Here is a 26,779-nt window from a genome sequence, read left to right as displayed (position 1 = left end):
CAGCATCTGTCCTCAGCCTGGCTCAGCAGCAACACTAGAGTTAAAGTACAAGGTAGTGTGAAATGCAGATGACTTGGGGGCTGGTGTGAATCTCTAATCCAGACCTCACAATGACTGGATGATTAATCATCTACACTGGGACACACTGGGAAAATGAAAGAGGGTACTTTTAGTAATTATGCTGGGACAACAGATGTAAACCAGGATGATTCCAGGTATAAACTCCAGCAGGGTTGGGATCACATACCCTTTGTCTCCTCCTTTTGCCCTTAGAAGCTATACTAATGAACCTTTCTACATTATGTAGCACATGCAGGGGCCCCTGGAAATTTCTTATTTTCCTACCCTTTCCCTAGCCCACCTGTCTACCTGAATGTCTCCCGACCTTCATACTTCCTCTTGCCCGACAGTGACAGACCATACTCAAGCACAACTGGGGAGAAAAGCTCTGTTTATACAAGTGGAACTAGGGAAGAGCAGTCCAGTGGGGACTCGGCTGTGCAGTGTTCTCTTGAGAGTCCGTGTGGTCTTGGGGTCAGGTCTCCTTCCCCAGCCTCTGCCTGGGGAACCTGGAGGATTGGTCTATCCTTTCCTTGGCTCTGAGCTTTAAGGAAGTTAGTGTGGAGGGGATAATGCCTCTTAGTGTTTCTCTGCTCCAAGCCCCTCTCTGGGTTTCTGGTGGCAACCATCGTTTGAGCCAGGGTTGATGAAAGAGATTCATCCTTTGGGACTGAGGTATGGGATTGAGGCTGTGGCAAGAGGAAGGAAGTCCAGCAGAGAGTATGCGAAGAAAGGGGCAGAAAAGATACCACAGGTGGAAAAACGAAGAAAGGGAAGAGAGAGAGAGTGAAAAATCAGGTCCTAGATTTGCTTGTTAGGAAAGGTGAGGTAATTTTGTGCTTAGGAATGCACAACCCAAAACTTGGTTTTTACCACCTCTGTTTGCCTTCTGGAGCGTCCTTCCAGGTTTCTCTTACCGTCTCAAGCCAGCGCACCCACCCTTCCCAAGAAGTGCCCGCCTTAGGATTCATCCCCCTCTAGTCCTTCCCGGATGCAGATATGCACAAAGATGGAGGCTGGATGGAGGCTGGTGCCGTCCTTGGAGAGTAGGTGTATGTGGCGGTAGCCTGGAAAGGGGCAGGAGGACAGCATTAGGAAGGGAGCCGGAGCTGGACCGCTGGCCAGGGTTTGGGGGACCGGCCCACCTTGTTGCATGCAGGTCCAAGGAAGTGTGTACTGCCCAATAAAGTCGTGTCGGGTTTTCCAGTTGTAATCATTTACCACAAAACGCAGCAGGGCCAGTTCAGGCACCAGGACCCGGAAGCATAGTGTCTGCCCCCAGTATGGATTAAAACCTGAAGAGGGGGTGAAAGACGGTGGGAGTGAAGGGACAGATCATTGGCGGTTTTCTTTAAGCCCATCCTGGGCCACTGTGATTTTCAGAGCAATCAGTGTGAGGGAGTCGAGGTGAGGCAATGGAGGCCCAGAGTGGGTGAGCAATTTGCCCACACTGTTGGAGTTTATAAGTAAGGGACCAGAACTCAGACCCAAGATGTCCGAGCCCTTTTTTGTCCCATTCTACACTGCTCCTCTTGGGGGTGGGAGAGGGGTGGTGACCGGGACTGTGCTTCATGGAGGGCAGCATGGTAGGAAAATGGCCATGTTCCTCCCCTCCCCCCAGCACTGCCCAATCTCACCATTGTTCTCCACGTAGCTCGTCTCTTGCCGGGTTGTGTCTGGGCGGACACCGAAGATTTCAACTCTCACCAGTGGATCCACAATGGACCTCTCTTTAGTCATGTCCTCCTTGGGGAGTTGCTGACCACTGATCACCTGTAAGCAGGACTTGGAACCTCAATAGTTCCTGTTCCCAGCCCCGCTCCAGCTCACTCTTACACCCAGGGGAGGGGGGCGGGGATACACAGGACCTTGCACTACGGCTTCTGGATTTGGGTAATATATTCTCTTCTAGTAATCTACCTTTAAATGCAATTTAAAATGCATCCAAGTAGAAATTTAACAAGGTTTGGAAGTAGGTATGTTAACATCAGCAACCCCTTTCCAGCATTTACTCTGCACCAGACATTGTTGTAGGCACTTTATGTTAATCACAACAACCCTGTGAGGTGGGTGGTATCATACCCCCATTCTGCAGGTGAGGAGCCAGAGGTTAAGGAACCTGCCCAGAGATACACAGCCCGTGAACGGACTTGAACCGAGGCAACTGGCTCCAAAGACCACACTGTTCACAGTTGGGCTGTGCTGCCTCGTGAGGAATTCACCCATCACACTCCCACCGGGCCCAGCCATCTCCTCCCCCTGCTTCTATCCCAGCTACCCTAGGCTCTGCCCGACAGTTTCTCCTCTCCAAGGTACCTGGATTAGGAGGGTCTGGGCTTTGAAAGGGCTGATGGGCCTCTCTGGGTGGAAGGAACTCTGGATGTCACGCAGGAAGTCTGGCTTCAGCACATAGCCACAGCCACCGTTCTGGCGGAAGAGCCCATCACAGATGTCCATCTCCAGCCCCGCAGTCTGCACATTCATAGCCACTGAGAGCCCCAGGAGCATAGGAAGGAAGGATGTATCTCAGGAACCATCTAGGCCCTCTTTCAGGGGAGTAAGGAAATGTGTTGGGTAGAAGAGGGCCTGCTGGGAACACCCCCTTAGCATCTTTCTCAGCCTAGCACACTTCAAGCATTCCCCAGCCCTCTTGCCACCTGTGGCCCTTCCCCTCCCTCCTCCTTGTCCCTGCTGACCCCTCACCCATCTGGCAACCCGCATTCCAGAGTTCCTGGGGGTTGTAGTTGGACGAATCTGTCCTCAGGCCACTGGGATACACACGGCTTAACTGCCAGGCGTTGTGCTGCACAAACGCATTGCCTGCAAAAGGGATATAGTAGGGAGATGGCAATGGAGTTGATTCCACCACTTCCCTGGCCCCAGGTACTTCACTCTTGTGCCCAGCACCTCGCAAGGCCAGCTCCGGAAGGCTTCACCATGCCTCTCTGTTCCATCCTGACCCGTCTCCCCAGCTTCCCTCCCCCTGGAGCCATGAGCCCACTACTCATAACTCCTGTCCCTGTGCCTACTCTGAGGAGTTTCGTAGCTCCCTCGTCTCTCCTTAGTCCCTTTGTCCTCTTTCTTGGGACTCATCTGCCTGCCCAGCAGCCTGACCCTACTCATCCCAATTCCCTCCCTGGCCCTCCCTTTCGGTCCTGACCAGCCTCTTTGATGAGGCTCTTGGCCTTGGTTTCAGAGAAAGATGATGTTTCATAGAAGCGGTAGTGCTCCCTCGAGTGAGTGAAGCTGTGGAATGAGACGGCCTTCAAGTAGACAACCAGGGCAGAGAGGGATGGACACATGATGGGTTTGGATTTCTGGAAAAGGAGAAAATAGGAAGATGAAATTGAACCCTCAGCGATCTGAGAGGAAGGGGCCGGTGGCCAGGATCTGAATTTCCCCACCCAGCCTGAGCCTCTGCCCACTGCCTCCCCATTGCATTCCCCCTCCTGCCTCACCTGCTTGGGAAAGAGAAGGGACTCAGGCTTGGAACTAGGAGCCTGAACCATAATCTGACAACAGATAGGCGTACAAAACGGCGGACACATCACAACCTGGGGATGGGAATGGGAATAAAGGCAGTCTACATACACTGATGGGACTGGTTTCAGCTTCTGGGCTTAAAGCGTCTGCTCTACTGTTACTTTCTGGGCAACAGGTTTGTAATGATTTTTAAGCAGAGGGGTGTCATCCTCCCTACCTCTCATCTTTTAAAACAATAGTGAATTTTGGTCAAACCCAGACAGATATGCAAGGTATGCAAATGGGCATGGAAGTCACACCTGGAAGGATATGAGGGTCCCAGAGTAATAGCATTACATTTGTCTCCTGAATTCCCATTTCCTTCCCTGGACATGGTAGCAGGTTAGACACCACAGCCCCAGAGAGGACAGGGTAAGCCAGCAGTTAGCTAAGTCAAGGAAGTGCATGAGAAGGAAATGCAGACTTCAAACCAGGATCTTGGCGGACCCACCAATGGCACCCCTTCCCCACAAGGAGTTGGACCACCTTGGAACAGCCTTCTTGAAGCCTTCGCCTTCTCTGACTTTCTGTTCCTTCTTTTTGGTCATTTCCAGCCCCTTCTCAGAGTCACCTTTTCCAAGAAGCTTTCTCTAAGCTCATTTTAGATGAGGCCACAGGCGTCCCTCCACTAAGCCCTACTTACCCAATACAGTAGAGCGTGTTTTTGTCCTCTCTCTCTCCCTCCCTCCCTCTCCTCTCCCTGCTCTCCCCATACCAGTGGTTTTCAATCTGGCCTTTAAGAAGATTGAGAATTAGTACAAAGATATCTCAGGAGGGGCGCCTGGATGACTCGGTCAAGCATCTGACTTCAGCTCAAGTCATGATTTCTTGGTTCGTGGGGTCAAGCCCCATGTCAGGCTCTGTTCTGACGGCTCAAAGCCTGAAGCCTGCTTTGGATTCTGTGTCTTTCTCTTTTGCCCCTCCCCCACCTGAGCTTGCTCGCTCTCAAAAAAATGAACATTAAAAAATTGTTATTTTATTTTATTTATTTATTTATTTTTTAACGTTTATTTGAGACAGAGAGAGACAGAGCATGAATGGGGGAGGGCCAGAGAGAGGGAGACAAAGAATCCGAAACAGGCTCCAGGCTCTGAGCTGCCAGCACAGAGCCGACTCGGGACTCGAACTCACAGACCGCGAGATCATGACCTGAGCTGAAGTCGGCCGCTCAACCGACTGAGCCACCCAGGCGCCCCAAAAAATTGTTATTTTAAAAAGATATCTCAGGAGTCAGCGGGGGGACCCAGGAGACAGCCAAATAGGTGCTCCACCTAGGACAGCTTCACATTTATCTCTTTTGTATACGGAGCACCCGTATAAGATTTCATTCAAAAAAGATTTCATGGCCCAAAGAAGTTGGAAAGCCACTGCAATCTCTCTCTCTCTGACCATATATAGTGATGCCATCCCTACACCTCATTTACTGGGGGTCAGGGGCGTTTTGCTCCTTGGCTCTCCACCTTGCTTGGCTCTAGTCTCTCCACACACGAACTCAGCTTATGGTACAGACCGACCCAGTGCTAGAGCGGAAAGACCACCCTCCTGGCCCACCTTGTCCTTCTTTTTGTCCTTACTGCGGGGGCTCAGCTCCTGGGGCTCAGACTCAAACTGGGCCTCCAGCTCTGGCTTAGCCTCCTGCTCTCCCTCCAGTTGAGACTCCAGCACTTCCTCCTCTTCCTCTTCCTCGAGGTCCTCCTCAAGGGTCTGTAGCTTCTTCCCCTTCACCAGGATCTTCCTCCGAAGCTCCTGGGGGTGGAAATGAAGGGACTTGTTTACTTGTCTGCTCTGGGCCCCTCCTGGGGACCATGCAGTGCCCACTGCTCTGATGGGACCACCTCAAAGACAGGGGAAGTGGGTGGTCAGGAGTGCCCATGGTGGGGGGTGGGGGGGCGCTGCATGATACATACGGTAGGGATTCCCTATCCTTAAGCCAACTTGTAACATCCCTATCCATTTGGAAAACAATACATGGGACCCCTACCTCACATTTGAAGATTTCTCCCAGATTAAAGATTTAAATGTAAAGAACTAAGAGTATCAGAAAAAAATAGAGAATCTTTTTGAATAATCTTTCAGTGGGAAAGCCTTTAGAAACAGGAGGTGGAAAAAAGAAGAAAAAAACTCAGGAGATGAAAACTCAGAAGACATAAAAAAGACTGGCAGATTTGACTACATAAAGCTTCAAATCCCCAATAGGACATGGGGCGCCTGGGTGGCTCAGTCGGTTGAGTGTCCGACTTCGGCTCAGGTCACGATCTCACAATTTGTGGGTTCGAGCCCTGCGTCAGGCTCTGTGCTGACAGCTCAGAGCCTGGAGCCTGCTTCGGATTCTGTGTCTCCCTCTCTCTCTGCCCCTCCCCCACTTGTGCTCTGTCTCTGTCTCTGTCTCTCTCTCTCTCTCTCTCTCTCTGTCAAAAATAAATAAACATTAAAAAAAAAAATCCCCAATAAGGCAGAAGAGGCAATAGTCCAAAAGCAAAGACTGCAAAACCAGATATTTTCCAAAGCATTTGTATCTTTAACATTTAAAAACTTGTTATAGGGGCACCTGACCGGCTCTGTTGGGAGAGCAGGGGACTCTTCATCTCAGGGTCGTGAGTTCAAGCCCCACATTGGGCGTGGAGCCTACTTAAAAATAATAAAACAAACAAACAGGGACGCCTGGGTGGCTCAGTCAGTTAAGCATCAGACTTTGGCTCAGGTCATGATCTCATGGTTCATGTGTTCGAGCCCCACATTGGGCTCTGTGCTGACAGCTCAGAGCCTGCAGCTCACTTCAGATTCTGTGACTCCCTCTCTCTCTGCCCCTCCCCTGCTGACGCTCTCTCTCCCTCTGTCTCTCATAAATAAATAATAAATAGTAAGTAAGTAAATAAATAAGTAAAACCGTAACTACAGTTTCTTGCTTAGGAATCATCTCTGTAAAACAAACAAACAAATTTGTTATGTATCAACAAAGATTACAAACCCAGGGTGACCTGGGGTTCCTGGGTAGCTCAGTCAGTTGAGTGTCTAACTCTTGATTTTGGCTTGGGTCATGGGATTGAGCCCCAAGTCAGACTCCATGCTGAGCATGAGTCTGCTTAAGATTCTCTCTCTCTCTCTCTCTCTCTCTCTCTCTCTCCCTCTGCCCCTCCCTACCCTGTATGAGCTCTATCTAAAATAAAATTTAAAAAAAGATTCTAAACCCCAATAAAAGTGGGTAAATAATATAAATTAATCCAAAAGAAGAAAATATAGACCTTTCTTTTTTATTTTTTATTTTTATTTTATTTTTTTTTTTCAACGTTTTTATTTATTTTTGGGACAGAGAGAGACAGAGCATGAACGGGGGAGGGGCAGAGAGAGAGGGAGACACAGAATCGGAAACAGGCTCCAGGCTCTGAGCCATCAGCCCAGAGCCCGACGCGGGGCTCGAACTCACGGACCACGAGATCGTGACCTGGCTGAAGTCGGACGCTTAACCGACTGCGCCACCCAGGCGCCCCTAGACCTTTCTTTTTTAAAAACTTGAACTTTTCTTTCTTTCTTTCTTTTTTTTTTTCCACATTTGCCACTATGAATCATCTCACTACTGGAGTTGTTTGTAGTCATTCTCTTACACTGTTGGTTGGAATGCAATTTGGTTTTTTTCCTCCGGGGGCAACTTGGTAATAATTACCAAAATATCAACATGCAAACTCTCCAACCCAGCAATTTTACTTCTAGAAACCCATCTCACAGAAAGAATAAATGGACAAAGCTGTATGTAAAAATGAAAACTTAGCAACAACCTGAATGATTACCATTTACTGGTTGAATAAACGATGGTTCATAACAGAAAATAGAATACCACATAGGAAATAGAACAGCTATTAGAAGGAGCAAAATTATACATGAAAAGACATCCATGATATATACGGTATGTGAAATATAAAAGGGACATAGAAAAGGACCCCATGCACGTTTTTAAAAACATAAATATATATACACATACATGTTTATATAAGCATTTAAAAAAAAACTATTGACAGCGCACCTGGGTGACTTAGTTGGCTAAGCTTTCCAGCTCTTGATTTCAGCTCAGGTCATGATCTCAGGGTCGTGAGATCGATCTTGGATCAGGCTTACTGTGGAGCGTAGAGTCTGCTTGGGATTTTCTCTCCCTCTTTCTCTGCCCCTCCTCCACTCATATTCTCTCTCTCTCTCTTTCTGTCTCTCTCTCTCTCTCTCAAAATAAATAAACCTTAAAAATCTATTGACAGCTGTTTTGGGAGAGGCTGAGATTATAGTGGGGGACTTCCCTTTCTGTATATTGTTTGTATAGTCTACAATAATTATGAACTATCAGGAAAAAAAAAGATATTTCCATTGAAAAAAGAAATAAGAAGTAAATAACTGATTTAAAATTTAGAGAACTATAAACAATTCTGTATTCAATTGTATTTTTTAAAAATTAAAATTGTTGGGACATCGGGTCATGGTATTGAGCCCCACACTGGGCTCCACGTGAGCGTGGAGACTGCTTGGGATTCTCTCTCTCTCTCTCTCTCTCTCTCTCTCTCCTTCTGTCCCTCTCCCCTGCTCATGTTCTTTCCCTCTCTAAAATAAAAATTTTTTAATTAAAAAAAAGTTGTCTCCAAGATATTAAAGAGAAGGATAATCCATCTGAGGGTGAGGAGAAGGGAAAGGAGGGGCATGGAGGAAGGAGCCGAGATGGGGAGGGTATGGAAGCCACGGTAGAGCCCGGGCTCGGGGAACAGGGCGCCTACCTCAGGCGAGGGCAGCTGAGTGGGCAGCAGCCCGTCCAAGGTTGTGCTCAGCAATTGCTCCCCCAAGATCTCGGTCAGATGAAGCGCCATGACCTGCTGCTGCTCCCAGGTGCAGTGGTTCTCCAGGGACAAGATGACTGGGTAGTCTGATGTCTGATAGGGAAGGGAGGGGACGCTGGAGCCAGAGTTCTATAGCCTGTAACTTCCTTGCGTCTCCAGGCCTCCCCTGGTGACTCACTCAGCAGAGTACCCTGATGGCTAAACTCCTCTGACCCGATTCCAGGTGTCAAGGAGGTCTTGCTGGGTCTGGGGCCCACCCCATGTTTAAAAGTCACTGTTGGGGGAGCGCCTGAGTGGCAGAGTCGGTTAAGTGCCCGACTCTTAATTTCGGCTCAGGTCATGATCTCATGGTTGGTGAGTTCAAGCCCAGTGTCAGGCTCCAGGCTAAGAGTCTGGAACCTGCTTGGAATTCTCTCCCCGCCCCTCTTCTGCCTCCCTGCTACTTGTGCATGCTCTTTCTCTCTCTCAAAAAAAAAAAAAAATAAAAATAAAATTAATTAATTAATTAATTAATTAAATAAGAAGAAAAATAAAAAAGTCACTCTTGGGATCCCAAATCTGAGACTTGTACCAGGTCTGACCCAGGTCCCTCTGGGACCTTTGAGTGTTTAGCCTCAGAGTGGGAAGGCTAGGCCATTCCCCTAACTATGTGCTCATGGTACACTCTCATCTCCCGATTCCTCTTGTCCCCCAGCCCTACCCACCATCTTCTCTGCTTCCTTATCCACCCTCTCCCAAATAGGTGACAGTTATTCAAGGTACTAGTTACTAATCTCTAGCAATAGCCTCTCTGACTACTAATTACTGGTGACATACCCAACCCTTATTCATAATCCCTTAATATTCGCCTGATGTTTCAGTTACACATATATGCTATTTGATATGACCTCCCCTGTATCCCTCTACCCTCTGCAGATCCAGAGCCAGCCGCTCCTCCCTCAGATCATCTTCCCTCACCAGTATGCTCATCCCGGGGCTCCTACCTGGAAGGCGTACTGTGCTACAGTGGCCACGACATCTTTGAACGGGATGCGGGAGGTCAGGGTGTGTCCATGGTAAACGATAGGCTCCCCACTAGGTCCGTCCCATATATCCACCTCCACACAGCGGCACCCCCTCTTCAGGGCCCTGCAAAAAACCCCAAACACCAAGAGACGGAGAGGTTAAGGTCTCCTCTTCCGTCTAGGGACCCTTACCCACTCTGGAGAGAACAGTGCTCGCCGGCACTTATCTGTTAAGACCCTTTCATGCTACATCTCCGTGGGCCTTTTTCTGTCCACTGGAACACTGTTACAGCTCTCACCACCTCCACCCCCCCACCCCCAGCCCACCTAACTCACAGGCTGCCTTCAGCAAGTCATTACATATTGCCTCATGATGCTTCTGGTGTTCTGGTTGTGTATCGTTCTGCGGCCCCTGAGTTATTTAAACTCTTAGGAAATTTGTTTGTTTTTACATTTATTTATTTTTGAGAGACAGAGAGAGACAGAGCACAGGTGGGGGAGGGGTAGAGAGAGAAGGAGACACAGAATCCGAAGCAGGCTCCAGTCTCTGAGCTGTCAGCACAGAGCCTGACGTGGGGCTGGAACTCACAAACTGCGAGATCATGATGTGAGCCAAAGTCGGATGTTTAACCCAACTGAGCCACCCAGGCGCCCCTATTTGTTTGTTTTTAAAGTAAGCTCTATGCGCAACATAGGGCTTGAACTCACGACCCCAAGATCAAGAGTTGCATGTTCTACCAACTGTGCCAGACAAGCACCCCTCAAACTCTCAGTAAATTTATACTTTATTTTCTCTACTGAATGTCCTGGGGCAGAAACAACATATTTCACTAATCTTTGTATACCCTGAAGCTGCTAGTTCAGTTGCTGGCACTGTAAGTCAAGATATCTCGACTCTTCAATCTAGCCACAGATAATCACAATAAAAGCAGATACCACTTATTAGCTATTAACACATGGATTATCTCATTTAATCCTCACAACTCAGGGGGAGCCTGAGTGGCTCAGTCGGTTAAGTGTCCGACTCTTGATTTCAGCTCAGGTCATGCATGATCTGAGGTTCGTGAGATCGAGCCCCACATCGGGGTCTGTGCTGACAATGTGGAGCATGCTTGGGATTCTCTGTCTCCTTCTCTCTGCCCTTCCCCTGCCCCACTCAAAAATAAATAAATAAACATTTTAAAAAGTCCTCACAACTCAGACAGAATAGGCATTGTTATCATCCCTATTTCATAGAAGGGGGAACTGAAGTACAGAGGGGTTAAGTACTTAGAACCAGAGTACCAAGCTCTGAGAGAGCTAGGATTTGACCTCAAATGGTCCGACTCCAGAACATACGTTTCTAACTTCTATGCACTACTGCTTTTTGTGTAACATTTACTTTATTTGTTCAAAATAAACCTGTCAGGACCTCTGGGTTCCAGGAGCATTTCATAGCCTATGAAAGAGAAAGCAGCTCTATATACCCATAGAGTTTCAATACTAGTCTCCTGTCAGTCTTCAACATGTCCTTCAAGTCTCCCAGGGATCCAGGGATCCTCAGCCCCAAGCTCCCCCCCCCCCCCAGGACATCTTCTCAATCCCTGTTAGCTACTGAGAGCACAGATGGCCCCTTCTCATGAGCTGGAGCCCTTCCCGCTGCACCGTATATATCCTTCGACGCTGCTCTGGCCACAAAGCTGGTCCCCCACTAGGTAGGTGTTGTGAGAGGAGTTGATATAATAGTGGTTCAGGGGTTGAGTCATATCCTGGTAGATGGGGAGGCAGGCTGGGTTGAAGACATCTCCATCCTTCGAGCAGAGGTAGCTGAGGAAGCCATCCAAGCTCAGCACATGTCGCACTTTGCCTAAGGTGGGGAGCAGGGGAATGCCAGAGTGAGAAGCTCTGAGTGACAGCATCCCAGCACATCCCCAGCCCGTCTTTCACCCCACCCCCTCTTCCAGAGTCCTGACTTACAGATGGTGTCCACTCCCAGCCTCTAGATCCCAAAATGTGCCCCACTCACTGTCACTTCGATCATGGCCGCCCTCAGAGAAAGTTAAAGTTACAAGGAGAATCGTTAAGATCATTCTAGTCCAGCAGTGCCTGGGTGGCTCAGGTGGTTGAGCATCCAACTCCTAATTTCAGCTCAGGTCACAATCTCACGGTTGTGGAATTGAGCCCCACGTCAGGCTCTGTGCTGAGCGGGGAGCCTGCCTGGGATTCTCTCTCCTTCTCTCTCTGCCCCTCCCCCACTCATGGTCTCTCTGTCTCTCTCAAAAATATATAAGCTTAAAAAAAAAGCATTAGTTAAAAACAAAACTAAACATCATTCTAATCCAGTGCTATCCAATAGAACTTTCTGCAATGATGGAAATGTTCTATTCTGTGCCATCCAGTATGGTAGCCTCTAAACACATATGGCTACCAAGCACCTGAAATGTGGTTGTATGACTGAAGAACTGAATTTAAAATTTTGATTTTAGCTAATTATTACTTTTTAAGTTTTAATTTATTTATTCTTTTTTTTTTTAATTTTTTTTCAACGTTTATTTATTTTTGGGACAGAGAGAGACAGAGCATGAACAGGGGAGGGGCAGAGAGAGAGGGAGACACAGAATCGGAAACAGGCTCCAGGCTCTGAGCCATCAGCCCAGAGCCTGACGCGGGGCTCGAACTCACGGACCGCGAGATCGTGACCTGGCTGAAGTGGGATGCTTAACCGACTGCGCCACCCAGGCGCCCCTAATTTATTTATTCTTTTAAGTAATGTCTACACCCAGTGTGGGGCTTGAACTCATGACCCCGAGATTAAGAGTCCCATGCTCTTCCAACTGAGCCAGCCAGGCACCCTGATTTTAGTTAATCTAAATGTAAATAGTCACACAGAGCTCATGGTTACCATAATGGACAGCATAGTATTCAGTGCAAAGGGTTAATTTTATAGATGGGGAAGCTGAGGACCAGAGAGAAACAAAGTCAAAGACTTAGTGGCATGACCGAGGTACCTGTGGTTTATTCCCTGGACTGTGTAGCTGCTGCCAACCATGACCTGAGGGTTTCTTCCTATCATCAATTCTCAGATGGTATTTTGAAGAGTATTTGTCCAACATCACCTTACACTACACTTTCTTTGATGGTAGGGTCCTGTCACTCCTTCCACAGCCCTCACCCATCTCAGCATGGGCTTCACACAATACCAACAATGACAACTAATACTGAGCACTTATACCTGGGACATTCCATGCAGCATCTCTCTTAATGCTCTCACCGACATGATGAGGCAGATATAATATAACCTGCCCTGAGAGGTTAGGTAACATAACTAGTAAGTGAAGGAGCTGGGATTTGAACCCAGGCAGCCAGGTGTCTGAGCCACAGCCATATCACTGGGCTGTGCGGTCTGACTGAGGGTAACAACACTGCAGAGGGGTTCTCTTGGGAGGCCAAACAACTTGACTCTAATGCCCAGCTTCCTTGCTCCAGCTTTGACAAGGCCTAGAGATGGAGAAAGGCAGTGGCAGGAAGTCAGGCAGAAAGTTTTCTTCTTGATAGTAGTAACTTAAATCACGAGGGTAAATCCACAGTTGCCAGATACTTCTCATGTTCATCATTTCATTCGGTAACCAATTATTTTACAAAGGAGCAAACCATGTCTCACTTTGCCCAGGGCTACTCAGTTAGTAAGAAGTACGGTGGGGAAGAGGAGAAAGCAGGCAAAAACCTCTCTGACCTCGGCCGCAGGAACTTCTAACTCAACATGTCTCTGGAGGCAAGGGAAACAAAAGCAAAAATGAACTATTGGGACCTCATTAAGATAAAAAGCTTCTGCATGGTGAGAGAAACAATCAGCAAAACTCAAAGGCAACTGACAGAATGGGAGAAGATATTTGCTAACAACATATCAGATAAAGGGTTAGTATCCAAAATCTACAAAGAACTTATCAAACAATCCAGTGAAGAAATGGGCAAAAGACATGAATAGACACTTGTCCAAAGAAGACCTCCAGATGGCCAACTGACACATGAAAAATGCTCCACATCACTCATCATCAGGGAAATACAAATCAAAACCACAATGAGATACCACCTCACACCTGTCAGAATGGCTAAAATTAACAACTCAGATGATGACAGATATTGTCGAGGATGTGGAGAAAGAGGATCTCTCTTGCATTGTTGGTGGGAATGCAAGCTGGTGCAGCCACTCTGGAAAACAGTATGGAGGTTCCTCAAAAAACTAAAAATAGAACTACCCTATGACCCAGCAATTGCACTACTAGGCATTTATCCAAGGGATACAGGTATGTTGTTTCGAAGGGACACATGCACCCCCATGTTTATAGCAGCAGTATCTACAATAGCCAAAGTATGGCAAGAGCCCAAATGTCCATCAATGGATGAATGGATAAAGAAGATGTGGTTTATATATCCAATGGAGTATTACTCAGCAATCAAAAAGAATGCAATCTTGTCATTTACAACAACGTGGATGGAACCAGAGGGTTCCATGCTAAGTGAAACAAGTCAGTCAGAGAAAGACAAATATCTTATCACTCATATGTAGAATTTAAGATACAAAACAGATGAACATAAGGGAAGGAAAGCAAAAATAATATAAAAACAGGGAGGGGAACAAAACATAAGAGGCTCTTAAATATAGAGAACAAACTGAGGGTTGCTGGAGGGGCTGTGGGTGGGGGCATGGGCTAAATGGGCAAGGGGCATTAAGGAGGACACTTGTTGGGATGAGCACTGGATGTTATATGTAGGGGATGAATCCCTGGATTCTACTCCTGAAATTATTATTGTACTATATGCTAACTAACTTGAATGTAAATTTAAAAATAAATAAATAATTTTTTTTTTTTAATTTTTTTTTTCAACGTTTATTTATTTTTGGGACAGAGAGAGACAGAGCATGAACAGGGGAGGGGCAGAGAGAGAGGGAGACACAGAATCGGAAACAGGCTCCAGGCTCTGAGCCATCAGCCCAGAGCCTGACGCGGGGCTCGAACTCACGGACCACGAGATCGTGACCTGGCTGAAGTCGGACGCTTAACCGACTGCGCCACCCAGGCGCCCCTAAATAAATAATTTTTAAAAAGGGAAAAGGAAAAAAAAAAAAAGAAGTACAGTGGGGAATTGAGCCCAGGTCTCCTGGCTGATACGATGCTCTGCAGCCAGAGTATAGTAACTGCCAGGTGAATGCAGGGGAGGGAACATCCAGAAGGACCGGCAGTAGAATAAATGTAACTGATGTCTACCAGATCCTGCACTGGAAAGGGAAGATCCCACTTCTAATGCCTCAGCATTCTTCTTCTATTTAGTTTTCTGAAATGATTTCTTTATAGCCCCCTTTCTTCTCTGAGCATGAACAGGTATCTGGAATCAGCGATTCCAGCCCTTTCTGTTTGACTCTAAGTTCCACGAGGGCAGTGTCCTTGTCCAACCTCCTCCTGCTGTATTTCTGGTCCGGAGCCTAGGTCCTGGCCTATGACAGGTGCTCAATAAGCATTGGCTGACGTAGTGAGTGAACGAATGAATGAAAGGGCGTTGGGAGTTGAGACTTGGCAACGTGGGTCCTTTGTCCAGCTCTCATTCATCTCGTCTCTAATCCTCATGCTCCACAGAGGTATGAGGAAAGGGTCAAGTGACTCAAGTTTGAATCCTGATTCCTCCTCTCATTAGCTGTTGGCTTTGAGCAGCTCATTTGATCTTTCTAAACCCTAGTTCTCTTCTTTCGCACAACTGACTTAATAACAGAACCCACTTCAACAGGCCATTGGAAGGATGAAGAGAGAAAAGGCATGTAGCAATGTTGGCACATGACGGGATACTTAGCAGAAGCCGAATAAAGATTATGCTTTTGATTTACAAGGTTGTAGGGAGGACTAAATGAAGTAAGTGATGTGAAAGTTCCTTGTAAATCATCTATTATTAATGTCAGTTCCTGCTATTCTGAAGGGCATGGAGGGCAGGGAGATGTCCACTGAAGGGGCAGGGAGAAAGGTCTGAGGGCAGAGAGGGCATATGTTAGTGGTGCTTGCTAAAAGCTGGGTGACTGGCCTCCTCATCACGCCCCCTCAGCCAGGGACTGACTAGCTTCCTTCCCCAGGGGCTTAGCGACTCAAGAACCACTCGGAGATTTGGAGAGAGCTCAGGAAAGGGCAGAGACCCAGCACTTACAGAAACAACAAACAGGGACCATGAAGGAGCTAGAGGAAGAGGAATCATATGCGCTAGAGGAGAAGCCAAGGCAAGAGGACCAAGGATCTCCCTTTTCCCCTGGGGACAAACGTTGATACCAGGAAGAACTTATTCTGAAAGTGAAGCAGGAGCAGAGTGGAAGAGAGGGGACTTAAGGAAGGGTCTTCCTCTGGAGAGATCCAGCACGATGGGAGACTCCTGTCTTACTTGGGAAGGAAATCACTGCTCTCCTTCCCAGGGAGTGGTTGGATGAGAGGAAAATGATAGCACAGGGACTGGCATACAGGTAGACTCAGCCTTCCCTGAGCTAGGCAGAAGGCAGCTTGGCTCTGGACCTTTCTAACCCTGGTCCCCCTCCCCGCCCCGTGACCGGTGCCTCTCCACCCTCCGGTCCTCTTACCGCTATCTGAAGGCTCATAGCGGTCGATGAGTTCCAGAGCAAGGTCTGAAGCTCTTTCTCCTTCTTTCTGCTCCTCTCGGAGGAAATCCACAAATTCCAGCAGGGTCAGCTTCTGCCCATCAGCTGAAAAGTTTTCAAACACTTCCTGCACCTCAGGGCGCTTAGTCAACGCCTTATAGAACTCTACAAATTCTTCTCCTTCCAGAGTCCCAGACTGGGATATGTCTGCTGCCTGCAAGAGAGGGTTTAGAGGACTGTGGACAAATCCTTTTAAGAGCAAATTTTACGGCTTCAACTTGCCTTGTAAGGGCAATCTTACTGACAGATGGATACAAACACATTTCCACAGTATGCCCACAGAACTCCTGACATTTAGTGTTCATAGAAGCCACTTTGGTAAGTAAAAAGCAAAATGGCAGCCACACCATTTGCTCCTAGAGAAAAACTTCAACTAGAAAGAGTGAAATGCCCCCCAACAAGGTCAAAAGATCCCTCCTCCTATTTACTCACATTCCAGTTGGAGTTTTCCATTGATACTAGGCACCTGTGAAATTCTGGCTATGGACAGAGAGGTCCTTGAGCTACGACATAGTAATGTATTGTTTGCCTTTCATAAGATTATGAATCATCTTTCCTTTTTTAAATTAATTTATTAAAAAAGATTTTTTAAGTTTATTTATTGTGAAAGACAGAGTGTGAGCAGGGAAAGGGCAGAGAGAGAGAGGGAGAGAGAGAATCCCAAGCAGGCTCTACACTGTCAGTGTGGAGCCCGATGCAGGCCTCAAACTCACGAACTGTGAGATCATGACCTGAGCTGAAACCAAGAGTCAGATGCTTAACTGACTGAGCCACCCAGGTGTCCCATGAATCATCTTTCTAAGAAGACTGAAGGGTAAGAAGCATGCCCGACACTTTACATCGAGCCTGGCATAGTGGTAGGGTGCATAGGAGACATTCAACAAAGAGCAATGCTGTATGGGGCCAGAGTACTTCTGGCCAACTGAGAATGTGGCCTTGCCTGGCTTCTGAAAACCCTTCCCCGAAAGACTCACTTGGAAAAGCTGCAAGGCATATTCCTGGTCCATTTCCACATTCATCAGGTGTAGTAACCGCTGGACCTCTGGGAAACTCATGCGACCATCCTGGTTCTTGTCTCCACGCTGGAACCAGTCACTCAGCCACCCAGGTGTGAGTCAAGGCAAAAGCACCGTGTGTGTGTTTGTGTGTGCAGATGAGTGTGCATGTTCATCCACTGACATCTTCTCCCCTATCATCTTCCCAGTCTCTCCTCCATGGCCAATGCATTTTCCACATTAGCTGCCAGAATAATCTCTCCAGAGATCTATCTTGTCTTTGCATGGCTTAGGTGCCTACAGGGGCCTCCCTGTTGCCTGCAGAAAGGAGCCCAAGTTTCTTAACATAGATGAAGGTCTTCACCCCCACGAGCTGGCCCCCACCCAGCCTTCTCACCACACCTCTATCCTCCCTGTACTTTGGCCAGACTCAGCAACCCCCCCACTCTCTGATGTCCCACTCTTCCTCCTGCTCTTCAATGTTCTATGTCTGGGCCTTTACTCCTGCTATTCCCTCAGGCAGGAGAGCCTTTCCCTCCTTCTTTATGTTCAAATTCTACTCCTTTTCAAGGCTCGGCTCAAATGCAACTTCCTGCCTAACGTTTTCTTAGAACTCTCTTAGCTAGAATTAAGTATTTCTCCTTCCTTTGAACACCCACAAATAATCTAAGTCCCCTAACACTTCTAAGATACTTAGGTTATTTACACAATTCCATTTTTTTCCAACAACCAAAACAATGCCTGAGTCTCACTGATCTTTGTACTTCTAAAGTGTGGTATAGTGACTGACACCTTCTGCTTAATAAATGGCAAATGAATGAGCAAATGAATGAGCAAATGAATGAACGAACTGGCATGGAAGGTGAATACAATCTAGGAAACCTGAATCAGTCAACACCACTAAAGCTGCTTCCCAGTCCTATGCCAGCTAATGCCACTGGGATCTTCTGTTCAGCTCTCAAGATCAGTACCTTGTTTGGCCTTTTGCCTCTCATTGTCCCAATCCTGAAGGGCCTAACTTCTGCCCACTCTCTGCCTGACTATGTTTTTTGCTGTCCCAAGCCTCCATTACTCCTCCAATATCCTCTGCCTCATATTGGCCTGAGCTGCCCTTGCCCACCCCAACTGGACTCTTAGACCTCCCTATCCCTACATGCCATGCACCCCCCCCCCCATCCTTAGCCCTGCAGCTCCTTCAGTGACCCCTGGTCCCCACTCTGACTCCATCCTGCTGATACTGGTCCAGCTGCTCCTTTTGGTCCATGCTGGTGACAAAGTCCACCAAATGTTGGAGCCCCTGCATCCATATCTGGGCCTCCTCAACGCTGTTGGCCACCAGGTCCAGGTTGGAACGGCGGCCATGGAAGACGATGGTGAAGCCCTGCTCCAGGGGGAACTCCTCTGCCAGGCTGCGCAACAGCTCAGACTCATGGCCCTCACGCACTGTCTCCACATCAGAGATTGAGACTGCCAGAGAAGAAACGAGTGGGGCACTGAGGAAGAGAATCCACCAAATTGCAGGGGCTAAGGGTCAAGGACCAGTACTCCCTTCCTCTCTGTGAAGCCATAGGGAAGAGGAACTCCAACCTCCACAGGATGAAACCCCTGAATCCTTAGTACAGGGAGATGCAGACCCCTGGGATTCAAGATTCCCCATGAGTCACGGCCATTTTCATAGGCAGCATGGTAAGGGGCCTGTGTTGGGAGTGGCAAGACCTGGCTTTTGGCCACCAGCTGGCAGTGTGACACAGACCAAAATGACTTAACCCCTCTGTGCTCTCATCTGAAATAAGCGGTGGTCCCTTCCGTGGCCCGGTCACAGAATGTCTCAGGTCCTTAGACTCTAGGGGACAGGGCTCTAATCCCCCTTTGCCAACATTCTGCCTTATCTCCTCTCTGAATTTCAGCTCCCATGTAGAGGCATCACAGGAGGACTGTCAGGGCTGACAGAAGGAAACACTCTTGAAGTCTACATAGCAGCAGTTACACCGAAGCGTGATGTGCCCAAATTCAATTCCCCTGTTCCAGGTTTGAGGGCTTCCTCTTTCCAGATGTCTAGGGGAGAGCCAGAGAAATTCTTCCACTCCCTTTCCTCAGCTGGAGGTGGTGTGGCTGGTGAGTTTTGATTATATCTCTAAAGCAGACTCTCTTAGATGTGTCCTGTGATCAGATTTTTAGAGGGTTCATAAGGCATCTCTGGCCAATAGGATGCACACTGCTATGTTGCATTTATGATTTTTAAAAATATTCATCATTGTGGCTAATGCATTAAATGCATCTGGCTTTAGGTCCCATGCTAGGTGCTTTATACATGAACTCATTTAGTCCCTGTAACCATCTAGGCAGGTAGTGTTTAATCCCTATTTTGCAGATGAGGAAACTGAAGCTTAATTTAAGTAACTTGTCCACTCAGCTAGAAAGTTGCAGAGCAAGGGTTTTAATCCAAGCAGCCCGATGCCTGAGATCATGCCTTAATTTAATAGTAATAAAATATAAACTGTGATTTATTGAGACTTATTATATGCTAGGGCTCTCCTAAGCCCTTTACATGCAATAACTGGTTGAATCCTCATAAATAGCCTTACAAGGCAAGTGCTGTTATAATTTCCACTTTGCAGGCTAGGAGAGAGACACAAGAGGGACAGCACAAGGACACATTGTAGGATCCTGGTCCCTCCCCTGCTCTCTAGCTGCTGGCCTCTTCAGAGTCCTGTCTACCCAGCACGCCCACCCCTAGCTATCCACGTGACTCACAGCTGGGCTTGGCCTTGCCTCCTGCCTGCCGGGCATGCCAGACTGTCATGCCATCATCCTGAAGTCTGAAGTATCTTAGTTTCTTCCAGCTTTTGGACCTCACCTTGCGCACCAGCATGCCTTTCTGCATCAGCAGCACATCTTGATTGATGGGCAGCCCTGGGCCAGGAGAAGAAGGGGCTGGGTGGGTAGCTGGTAGGGAGGGTGGAGGGCCCCGGAGGAGCTCTTGGGACAGGGGTCCAGACTCCTCCCCTTCCCTGGGCTGTGTCCCCAAGCCCTCCTCTCCTGCTGGGGTACTCACGGCCTTGCATCAAGGACACCATCACCTACTGCTCCACAAGCTGGTGCCAGAGTCACCTAAAGGAGCAAGGAGGAACAAAAAGCTTTGGGTTAATACTGGTGGTCTTAGAATAATAGATCAAAGGAGGAAGAGAAAGAAACCAGTGTGCCCTGACTGGCCACTATGTGCTAGGTACCTCATCTACAGACTCTTTAGTTTTTTTTTACTTCCAGTTCGAGTTTGTTAGACTCTGAGGCTTAGAGAGGCTAAGAAACCTGCATCAGATCACATAAGATTCAGAATTTAAAGCCAAATATGTCTGATTCCAAAGCCTCTGCTGTTTCCCATAGTCAGCTCCAGAGAGGGCTACACCAGAGCTTTCTGCCCAATACCCCACAGTCCGCTGGGTAACCTGCATTATCCTTCTTAGCTCCTGATTATTAGGGACTACCATCAAGCTGGCTGCCCCCTTTAAGAACCTGGAATCTCTCTAGATCCTAGCCTTCTCTTCTCCAGATGGAATCACCCCAGCTTCTCTATCTTGGGAGCCCTCTACACGCTCCTGTACAGATCAACCAGCTCCTGGGGACCAGGGCAGAGTGTCTCTTTTGTCTCTTCTGTGACACTTAGTGCCATACTTGCAAAATAAGCCATCTCCTTCTGCCTTCACACAGTCAAGCATATTTTATACTCCTTGGCCTAACAGTTATTCTCAGTTTAATGGACCAGGTAAGTTATGTAGTCTCAGAACTGCATTTTGTTAAATTTTTTTAATGTTTATTTATTTTTGAGAGAGAGAGAGACAGACAGACAGACAGAACGTGAGTGGGGAAGGGGCAAAGAGAGACAGAGATAGAATCTGAAGCAGGCTCCGGGCTCTGAGCTGTTGGCACAAAGCCCGACATGGGGCTCGAACTCACGGACTGTGAGATCATGACCTGAGCTGAAGTCAGACGCCTAACCGACTGAGCCACCCAGATGTCCTAGAACTGCGTTTTCAAGTCCTCTCTACCTACTAAAAAAGATAACCTTCTTTAAGATCTATGCTAATTTAGGACCTGGGTAGGGAACAACAAACTTCCCTGGAAAAGAACTAGAAGACTTGATATGTAGCCCCTATAAGAAATTATCAACTCTTGACGAAATCTTTCTGGAATTGGCAAAGTTCACGAAGCATAAAGCTCTATGCTTTGTATAAGCAAAGGAGCTGCACTTGAATAGAATTGTTGTGTTTTTTAATTGATAAGTTAAAAGTTTTGACAATGGTGAGTATCTAAAACCTGAAAAGCATCTCTAAAATCAGTCAGGTAGTGCTCCATTAAAACATTGTGAAGTTCAACTCCCTATGTTTTATAAATGAAAAGCAGAAGTCCAGAAATGTGATGTGACTTGTCTCAGGTCACACGGCCTATCAGTGCCGTATCTCTGTTTAGTTGGAAGAGCCTATAAATCTTTAGGGAAAATGTGGGGGGTCACTGAAAATACAGCTTCCCTGACTATAGGACCCAAAGCTGAAGTCCAGGAATGTGATAGACCCAATGAAGGCTTCTTTCCTTCCTTCCTTTCTAAAAAAAATTTTTTTAATGTTTATTTATTTTTGAGAGTGACAGAGAGAGCACGAGCTGGGGAAGGACAGAGAGAGGGAGACACAGAATCCGAAGCAGGCTCCAGCCTCCGAGCTGTCAGCACAGAGCCCGACACGGGGCTGGAACTCACGAACTGCAAGATCATGATCTGAACCAAAGTTGGACACTCAACCGACTGAGCCACCCAGGAGCCCCTCTTTCTTTTTTAAAGTAGACTCCACACCCAGTGTGGAGCCCAACATGGGGCTTGAACTCACAACCATAAGATCAAGACCTGAGCTGAGATCAAGAGTCCGATGCTTAACCGACTGAGCCACCCAGGCACCCCTACAGAAGACTTTCTAAAGGACTAGCGAACATGCAGGGGCCCAGAGGGAGAGGAGAAGGTTGGCAACCAATCCATATCTAAGTGGGAAGGACAACTTGAGGCAGCTCTCAGGAGAGACAGAACCCCAAGACGGTTCCAAAAAGCAAAGGTTTTGCTGGCTGAAGCTGAATATGTGAGCCTGGATGAGAACAGAAGAAGCCTCTGGATGGATGAAGGGGCCCAGAGTGCTTCACGAGAGGCAGAAAAACAGCTCTGCTCTTTTGGGTGGTGATGCAGTCTGGAATCTGAGGCTTGCAAAAGCTGAATGAAGACTGAAGTAATAGGTGCTCTCCTAAATGTCTCAGGTCCTCAGACTCTAGGGGACAAGGATCTAATTCCCCTTTGCCAACATCCTGCCTTCTCTCCTCACTGAATTTCAGCTTCCATGTCTGGGGCATAGGGACTCTGGGATGGGGTGGGTCTCGGCCCTGGGAAAAGACAGAATTACCTTCCCTTACACCTGTGTCCAGAAGCCTCACCAGAATGTCCTGAAACATGGGAAGCCCACGGGAAGCCTAAGCTCCAGTGCTGGGACACTCCTATTTTTGAGCCTATCTCCTCTCAAATGAGCCTTAGGAAAAAAAAAAAAAAATATTTTTAAGTAGTCCAACACAAGGCTCGAACTCACAACCCTGCAATCAAGACCTGAGCTGAGATCAAGAGTCAGAAGCTTAACTGACTGAGCCATCCAGGTGTCCCTCTTTGGAAATTTATCTAAGGCTTTTTGTCAGAATCCTCCAACCCCAGGGCTTGCCTTGCTCTTCCAATTCTGCTCCCGTTCCTGACTCGCTATTTGAAACCTAGATCCAGGCAACATGTGGCCATACGAGGGCCAATTCCAACTCAGGGAGCCCCAGGATATCAGAATTGGGCTTCATTTTATAGAGAAGGGGACTGAGGACTAGAAAGATTGACTGAACTGCCAGAGTCATCGAACGAATTAACTAAATAGCATAAGTGGGACTAGAACCATGGTTCCATATGTCCAGCTTGGAGATTTCACCAAGGCTCTGCCCTTAGAAAGGGTTTTGTCTCAGAAGCAGGTTAGGGCAGGGCTACGAATCCATAGGGGACATGGGCGTTTTGTCTCTCCTCTCTGTCATCTTCTGCCCCCACCATGTCCCACTTAGTAGCCTTTCTTTTCTTTCTTCCAGTTTCTCTCCTCCCCCATCCTGACACCTTCATTTTCCCTTCCCTCAGCTCACCTTTCTCTCCTGTTCCTGTCTGCCTCCCTACTTGCCTCCTTGTCAGCCTCTCTGTGCTCTCCTTTCCTCATCCTCCTCCCGCCTCCCCCCTGCATCCCCCCTCCCCCCAGGCTCACCTCTTCCTCTCTTTCTTTCTCTTCTAATTCCCAATACCTCTGGTTCTTGTCCCCTGTGGAGATTTTGAGACTGGGGTCCAGGAGGGAGGAGGACACTCAAGAGTGCACCGCCTCCACTCAGGCTCACTTTCTCCGTATCCTAGGAGACGGACTGAACACACTGCCCAGAGAACGCGACTTAGAACCCAGGTGTTCTAGGTGTTGCTGCTTCCTCTGGTGTTTGAAGGTAGGATGGGAAGGAAGGTCACAGCTGATGCAGATGCAGTGAGGAAGGAAGGGACAAAGGATCGGAAGTGGGAGCAAGAGCAAGAGGTAAGGAACAGTGGAGGAAGCCCGAGAGGAGAGTAGGTCTTGACTGTTCACTCCTAGAGGTGAATGTAGAGATCCTCGAGGCTGCAGATAATTACCTCTACAATACAGAGGAGAGAGCAGAGATGCAAAATAAGGTCAGAAGTGGCCAGGGCTACAGAGTAAGATTTGGTCCTCAACCTACAGGTGGCTTATGTCACCTAGAGATGGACTTTGCCAGGGTTGCCGATAGTGCCAAAGGCATGACAGTGAAATTCAGGGTGTCTCAGGGCCCTCTGAGGGGCAGGAAGGAAGAGAATCATTTTGTCCTCTCTCTTGCTTCTGAGCAGGACTATTGCCTGAACTCATTCATATAAAGAGGACAGAACGGCTCTGGTCATAGGTCATAGCTCGCAGAATGTTAGAGCTCGAAGACTTTCATAACTCATCTAACCCACAGGTTCCTGGCTATATCACTATCCCTAGGAGTGTCTTAAAATAGAGACTCCTGAGCCCCACCCCAATCGGCCAGATCAGAATTCGAAAGGATGGGGCTCAGGAATATTTATTGTTAAAAAGAACCCCCAATACACAAGCAAGTCTGGGAAACCCTGAATTCCTATCCCAGCTCAGGAAGCTGCTGTCCAAAGTCACAGAGCTAGTTAAAGGCAGAGTCGGGACTAGAAGCAGGTGCGTTTCCCAGCACAGCACTTGGGCATGCCAACAAACTGCCCTGGCCCATCGAGCAGGCTAAGGACAGGTACGGACTCAAACCTGGGCTCTTTCTAAGGAAATCTCCTAACTGTATAGTTTCTATACTCTTCCCTGGGTCTTTGGTAATCCTCAACATTCTGTTAATGCATGTATGCTAAAGCATGGTTACTCCAGTTCTCTCTCTTCCCTTACGAGGGTGGGGCTCAACCCTGAGTGTCAGCCCTGGGTGGCTAAGAGGTCCCCATATAAAGGGCTGACTGCCACAGCCAAGGAGGAAAATTGTAAATCAAAGGGGATGAGCTAGGGAGAACCAGGAGGTGGGAGCCTTGGAGATCTGTTAGGGCTAAGGAGTCCGGGGTACAATTTAATCAGGGTGGATAAGCATGTGGGGGGCAGAGGCTGGGACTCAGGCAGCGCACAGCTTGGAGCAGAGGCTGGTTAGAGCCTTGGGGCCCTTACCGCGAACAGGAGAGCAGTCCTGTCTGTGAGCTCTGCGACGCCCTCTCCTGTGGGACGAGGAAACCCAGCTGGGTTCTTGTGCTCCTCTCGCTGCTCCGCTGGCTTCCTCCCCTTTTCTACTGCAGTTTGCTGCTGTGACTGGCAGACTTGCAGCCAAAGAGAAGGAGTAGGGTGGGGAGAGGTGTGAGCTCTCTCCTTGGTCCAGCCCTTCCAACTCTTAAAGGCCCAGGACACAGGTCATCAGGAGGGAATATTGGGGGAGGGGTGGGTAGAGAGGGATTAAGGGAGGAGGAGCCTGGCTGCCCTTCATCTAGATGTCAGCCCTCACTGACCCCAATCCTGCAGTAGCTCTCAAAGTGAAACCCAAGGAGTGTCTGCGTGGCGGTGCTCCATGAATCGCTGCTTTTCATTCCGCACAGCTTCTCCCTGCATGGTGAACGGCTGTCTCTGCCCTCATTTCATCTGGCTCCTTTCCAGGGTGTCTGCTCCACCGGCCTGCCTCTGTGTCTCTGCATCCCGCCTTGTGGGGCGCTCAGCCTAGCTCTGTGGCACAGGGAAAGGCAAAAAGAAATAGGATGGGAAAGGAGGAAGATGAGGAGAAAGGGAGGAGAGGAAAAGAGTGTCGAGGGACAGGTTAATATCTCTGACTCTTTTGGGCCCTTGCTAAACATTGAAGGAATTGCACGCATAAATGCATCGAACAGTTCATTTGTTCCTCCTTTCCATGCTTCCTTTCCGTGCTTTCCATGCTATGAACACTTGTTCAGCGCCTCCAATGTGCAAGGACATGCATGCGCGTTTATAAAGATGTGTGTAGCGATGGCATGGACCTGTGGTACGTACGAATCAAGGGCAAAAAAGTGGAGCACAAGATTGGAGAGACACCCACAGGGAAAAGAAAGGTAATGAGCTTCTTGCAAGGTGAATGACTAGGTGGCTGAAATAGAAACCAACACTGAGGCAAGGGGACCAATTTAGGAATTGTAAAAGGCTTTATTAAAATGTGTTTTTTTTTTTTTTTAATTTTTAATGTTTATTTTTGAGAGAGAGAGAGAGAGACGAAGACAGAGCACAAGCGGAGGGAGGGGCAGAGAGAGAGAGAGTGAGGCACAGAATCTGAAGCAGGCTCCAGGCTCCGAGCTGTCAGCACAGAGACCGACACGGGTCTCGAACCCACAAACCACAAGATCCTGATCTGAGCCCAACTTGGACACTTAATTGACTGAGCCACCCAGGTGCCCCTAAATTTTAAAAGGTTTTATTATGGCTCCATACCTCACACGGAGAGACTGAGGCCCAGAGAAGTTGAGGCCATGTCCTGGACTCACACGTCAGCGTCAGAGACAAACAGGTCCTGGCACTCTCCCAAGCACTGTGAGCTGGGACCTACTTCTGCTCTGCCTTGGAAAGACTATGGGATATGGAGTTTTCTGGACCAGTGGATGGGAATCAGGCAGCTGAAGGCACAGGGCACAGCGCTGAACTTAGGCTTCTGGGAATCCTTTTCCAGGGAGGTGTGTTTTAATCATAGGCACAAAGGGAACTAACTGAATGAAATGATGTGATTTTAAGTGTGCTGAGATTTGGCTACCTCTCATGGCTCCCCTAAACACCCCTCAAGTGCCTAATATTCTACCATTAGTGATTATTTATAGCTAAAACTTTAGTCCCATTAAAATAAAATCCTCCTAAGTGATTACCATAAATGTCAGGATCGTGGTTACTTCTGGGAAGAGGGAGTTGTGATGGGATCATGCTCATAGCTGGCTTCTGAAATGATTGGCTGAGTTCTAGTTCTAGTCCTGGGAGCTAACAACAGTCTTCCCTTTCTAACTTATTCAACTATACATTTTTTTTTTCTTTTCTGAGAGAGAGAAAGGGCGCAAGTGAGGGAGGGCAGAGAGACAGAGAATGCCAGGAGGGGCAGATAGAGAGAAGCAGGGCTTACCTG

At 48.0% G+C, this 26,779-nt stretch overlaps 1 protein-coding gene across 6 annotated transcripts; it reads right to left on the bottom strand.

The window, feature by feature from the left end:
* Positions 1-434: 434 nt before the first annotated feature.
* On the bottom strand, positions 435-26,224 carry PLCD4 (phospholipase C delta 4). Of its 6 annotated transcripts, none has more exons than XM_045481263.1 (17): positions 26,104-26,221; positions 24,829-25,371; positions 20,115-20,170; positions 19,814-19,972; positions 18,298-18,526; positions 17,039-17,168; positions 15,987-16,218; positions 11,042-11,243; positions 9,377-9,521; positions 8,334-8,486; positions 5,134-5,328; positions 3,519-3,614; positions 3,221-3,377; positions 2,764-2,880; positions 2,377-2,549; positions 1,698-1,833; positions 435-1,355 (listed from the first exon to the last, which is right to left on the bottom strand). In XM_045481263.1, the coding sequence occupies exons 3-17, from the start codon at positions 20,134-20,136 to the stop codon at positions 1,021-1,023; spliced, it is 2,481 nt and encodes an 826-aa protein (XP_045337219.1). In that variant the 5' UTR covers positions 20,137-20,170; positions 24,829-25,371; positions 26,104-26,221; the 3' UTR covers positions 435-1,020. The 6 variants fall into 6 exon arrangements, with proteins under 6 accessions (XP_045337219.1, XP_045337221.1, XP_045337223.1 ...); XM_045481265.1 differs by lacking the exon at positions 26,104-26,221 and having other exon boundaries at positions 435-1,127; positions 1,206-1,355; XM_045481267.1 differs by lacking the exon at positions 2,764-2,880 and having other exon boundaries at positions 26,104-26,224.
* Positions 26,225-26,779: the final 555 nt, after the last annotated feature.

The sequence above is a fragment of the Leopardus geoffroyi genome, chromosome C1 (assembly GCF_018350155.1).
Source record: "Leopardus geoffroyi isolate Oge1 chromosome C1, O.geoffroyi_Oge1_pat1.0, whole genome shotgun sequence".
Classification (NCBI taxonomy): domain Eukaryota; kingdom Metazoa; phylum Chordata; class Mammalia; order Carnivora; family Felidae; genus Leopardus; species Leopardus geoffroyi.
This window is presented reverse-complemented; position numbering and strand designations above follow the sequence as displayed.